General features: G+C 41.0%; 1 protein-coding gene across 1 annotated transcript in view; it reads left to right on the top strand.

The window, feature by feature from the left end:
* Positions 1-5,000, top strand: part of pitpnc1a (phosphatidylinositol transfer protein cytoplasmic 1a) — a 39,420-nt gene that overhangs the window by 29,301 nt on the left and 5,119 nt on the right. Inside the window, exons 4-6 of the mRNA XM_079645781.1 lie at positions 268-275; positions 3,113-3,184; positions 4,576-4,671. Coding sequence (XP_079501907.1) covers positions 268-275; positions 3,113-3,184; positions 4,576-4,671 — 176 coding nt within the window. The remainder of the gene's footprint in view (positions 1-267; positions 276-3,112; positions 3,185-4,575; positions 4,672-5,000) is intronic.

Genomic DNA, 5,000 nt, shown 5'->3' with positions numbered 1-5,000 from the left:
ACATGTATGTGTATAGTAGTCCATGTGACACATCTTTGAAATAAATAACACACTATGTCATAACAACATGGGTTCCTCTTATGTGCTATCACTGGGACTGTGCTATTGCTTTGGCTCAATTGTCCTTTTTCCATTTTGAACTAAATGGCTTTTCTTTCTTAACTCTCTCATATGGTTTCATTTCTTGGTACTCTTCCCGCCTGCCCCTCTCACTCAACTCCCATTTCTGTCCATTACACTGATGGCCTCTGATGGGAATACGATCAGAGTACACGGTAAGTACTTTCAATGTGTCTGCACCCACACACATGAAAAATCACATTTACACAAAAAACACTTAGATCCAAATGTAAATCTTTGTGGTGGAGATGAAAGGGGAGAGTAGCTACACTTCCTGAATGATGCTGGCTCGGGATCACAAATGTCTCTGAATAGTCTAGTTTGAATTTAAACAAATTACTCTCAGGATCTGTCACACTGTATGTAGCAACACACAAGTATGTAATATGTAACAATATTATACGAGCAAGTTTCTTATTTTTAATTATTTTCCCTTCTTGGAAACACCTCATGCTTTGACATTCAACTGAAAACACCCATATTTTAAACCCTTGAAATTTCACATCAGGGAAAACTGTGATCTGGAAACTCAATTAAATCCACAGAATATTGTATTTATTGGTGTATTTATTTCTTAATAACTTTTTCTGCAATAATAAAGGGTACCCAAGGCACAGGTGTAAATCAGCATCGCCTATTTATTTATTTTCCACTGAATCTTGATGTGTTCCCATGTTTAAGTGGTAATACCTCCTGTGGGTTGTCTGTGTACCCTGGGGTCACCTCCCTGTTGGATGTATCTGAAATAACAGGGAGGAGTCCAGGGTGAATCCTAATCAGAATCCTAATGAACTGACTCTTGTTTTATACAAGGAGCAGCAGTTCTTCTAGAAAGCTCCTCACCATGTCCGTAAAGGGTAAACAATTACACCCTGGGACAACAACTCATCTCGTTGTATCTGAACTTAAACTATACTACTTTTAGGCTCCATAGATAAGGTTGAAATGTAAAATCGACTTTTAAGACCTATAGGCTCACATTGATTGTCATTGATCGCCGTTCAATATCGATACATCTAATTCTTCTTTAAAAACATATTTAAAAACCCAAAGCTCTCAAAGAGATACCCGGTTAATTGACTTTTGCTGAGAAAAAAGCATTAATGATTTGCTCTGGGACATTAGCCTGCCCACCTTGTGTCTGTGGCAGCAGGAAAACATCAATGAAACACAACTCTTCTCCTCTGACACTGTACAGATACATTTAACATTTGGGTGTTTGAGGATGTTCATGATTTGAAAAGTGAACAGATAACTTCTTCTAACGTTACAACCTTACAGTAAGAACATGACTGTTGCAAATACTTCAGCATCCCTTTTCTTGAAAATATGCTGTAGGTGTACAAAGCTGCGCTCAATATTCTCAAATCAGCAATCATTGTGATTTAGTTATAAGAGCCTCTAACAAACCAGATGTCCACTTATAACAAGCAGTTATACCCTGTGTTGAAGGTGCTGTGTTGTCATGCTGCCAAATGGTCTAAATGATAATTAAATGAAATGTTTTGTTATGATTAGCCCAAGGTGGGGGTGATGATGCAAAAGATGAGGTTTATGATTGGTAGAGGCAATGACCATGACTTTATGAATCAGAATAGGTAGTCATATCTCAAAGTTATGCCACACTTTCCTGTCTATCTGCCACCAACAGGATAACATGTGTGGCTCTTAATGAAATATCTTAATAACTATCTGATTGATTACCATTCATTTTTGAACATTAGGGAATACCATCAACCAGCAGCATCATCATCATCAGGTCAAACATTATGTATATATGATCAATCACCTCAAAACAAATGACCATTAGTTTCCGCTGTCATTTGTGTTCTGTGCTAACTATCTAATATAAGCTAATATTTAAACTAACTTAGCATGCCCATGTTAGCATTTCTTCCTTCACAATTGGGCCACACATTGAGGGCATTAACCAATGTGCACATCACACTGTGTGAAGTGTGTGATAGTGGCTGGGCCCGTCCATAAAAACCTGCATACTGCTTTGTGAGGTTGATACTGTAAACAATTAAAACAATGACTCAACAATTATGTAAAATAAAAGCAGAGTCATTTTTCTGTGATTGACATTGTCTTCTCTTGAATGACAGTCTCTTTCATAAACAAAAAAACACACACACACACACACACACACACAAACACACACACACACACACACACACACACACACACACACACACACACACACACACACACACACACACACACACACACACACACACACACACAAACACACACACACACACACACACACACACACACACACACACACACACACACAATAACCCGCACACACCTTTCTTGTTTTCTCGTCTCCCTGATAAGAGTCACAAGGCCAGTAGGAATGCAGCACCCTTTCTGCGTGACCTTCACACACACACAAACACACACACACACACACACACACACACACACACACACACACACACACACACACACACACACACACACGCACACAGTTAGGCATTCGGCCCTATAGCTCCCTCTCTCCTCAATCCCTCCTGCTGTCTTTGTCCTGCAGTGGCACACACACACACACACACACACACACATACACACACACACACACACACACACACACACACACACACACACACACACACACACACACAAGCTTGTACACCATCAGCCTTTTTAAACAGTATCCCACCACTCTTTGGTCGTATAATAATTGGAAGTGTCGAGCTTTAATCTCATCAAGATGCCGTGTTTAGGAGTGAATGAAGAGCAGCTATGGTGCAATACATCTACTCAGTAAGAGAAAGATCATAATTACTCATCTGGTTTGGGCAATATAACAAAGATCTGTGAGACACAATTAGTCTCACATCTCTTTTTGTGAGTCCGTCAACAAAAAAATCACATTTTGTACTTGTCTGTGGTGATCCAAACCTAAGCCATGTAATTATCATCTCACAAGGTGATCACCGTTCAAATCAATTTTTCTTTGTTGTGTATTTTCTATCCACTCCAGTGCTCCTTCCTGCCCAAGTTTTCCATCCACATAGAATCCAAATACGAGGACAACAAAGGGAGCAATGATAATGTGAGTAGAGCTCAGTGTCATGTGGTGGACAAAGTAAAAGAGGTCTTAGCTTGGCTTTTATTTGAAGTTTTTTGCTGAATCTCCTTTCTTGTACATCTAACAGTCCCCGATTGCGCAACTGTCTGTTTCATTGCCTTTCTTTCCTTCCCATATTGTCACTAATCCTTCTGCTTCAAAGCCTCTAAATCCAAAATGTTAAATTCTACTGCGTCATTGTGCCATCTTTAATTTTGAGACTTTGCCCACAATTCAGAGTGTGAGTGGATCAGCACTCATACTGCTATCCTCTCACTCGTGTACAGGGTTTTCCTGTGGTATATATTTGTTATGTTACAATATTTGTTTATTTCGTTGCTCTGTCACACCAGAAACACAGTTCTTCTTTTCACTCACACCGCAGGATATATCTTACAATGTCGTTTCCGTAAACAGTTGTGTGACTAAATAACAAAATGCTGAAGTTATGGCAGTACAAGCACAAAATAAAACGTAAAGGCATCTTAAGCAATCAACCACCTGCCCTTCAATCAGTTCCCTTTTATCAGTTTAGTGCAATGCAATGGATGTTATTGGCTTGAAAACATTATTTCCAAAGCATTTACGTAGAGCACAAACACGTGTCAATATGTCACCGTAGAAGTACTGTTCTTGATATCCATCTCTTCCTCAGAGCCACTTAACACTTTCCTGGCAGTAAGGTGCAAGGTTACGCAATCCTGCCATGATCCATGCTGCAGCTGAAAACAAAAGGCCGCAGCTCCACCTAGTGGTGGCTAGTGGGAGCTGCAAACCCAGTCAGACGCGTTCACAGAACATCAGGTCATTATTTCACATTTGAAGCTGATCGTAACAAGTGGGGGTGTTTTAGAAGTGAGGGCAGAAGAGTTAAATACAAGTGTTCGCTCCTTCCGCTCTCAATTTTACACTTCCCTCCACCGCCTTCACCATTTGTACATCTCATCCTCCATTCTCTTCCCTTTCAATAACCTTTTCATCCCTCGCACTGCCCTTTCTCCCTTCCGCTACACCTGTATAAAAGATTGTTCAAAGCAGGAACAACTGTGACGCAGGAGCCGTAAAATGGTTGTGAAGAGAGCGGATACCTGACGGATATTGCTTTGCTGTTCCTGTGTGAGTCAGACACAAATTACTGATCATACGTAGTGACTCATATAAGTCCTCACAGTTTGTATTGTCGGAGGGTAAAGGCAGAAGGACGGCTATCGCTTTGTTTTGAGACCAACAGAATAATGTGCTTTGAAACTTCCAAACCTAATTCAACTCCTGCTTTACTGTGAAAGTGTGTGATGCTGTCCTATCACATAAAAAAAAATAGCCTTGCAACATCCCACAACATTTTATTTATCTTTGAACTCCTCCCTGTTCCTCAGATCTTTAGCAGCGAGCCCAAAGAAGAGGAAACAGAGGTGTGCACCGTGGACATCGCCTATGATGAGATCCCCGAGCGCCACTACAAGGACTCCGAGGTGAGGGGAGTCAAGCCACTGAACTCAGGATACACATGTTTATTTTTGAGTGTTAAGGGGGAACAGAGTGAATTCAAGCACACACTCATGGCAGAGATAGAGCAATGACCAACGGAAAGAAGAGAGTATGGAGACAGACAGAAGCACAGCAGGGGGGCAGAGAAGTCAACAAAAGAGAAATGAGGAGAAGGAAAGGCGTGTACGCAGATAAACCGGAACAGAGTGTTATCTTTCTTTAGCGCGCTCGTATTCGACCACCAGCTGGTCTTCTGCCTCCTCAGAGTGATGGAAACACACGTTTATGTGAGGGGGAAGTGATGGACATTAGC

The sequence above is a fragment of the Notothenia rossii genome, assembly GCF_949606895.1.
Source record: "Notothenia rossii genome assembly, chromosome: 8".
Lineage (NCBI taxonomy): Eukaryota > Metazoa > Chordata > Actinopteri > Perciformes > Nototheniidae > Notothenia > Notothenia rossii.
This window is presented reverse-complemented; position numbering and strand designations above follow the sequence as displayed.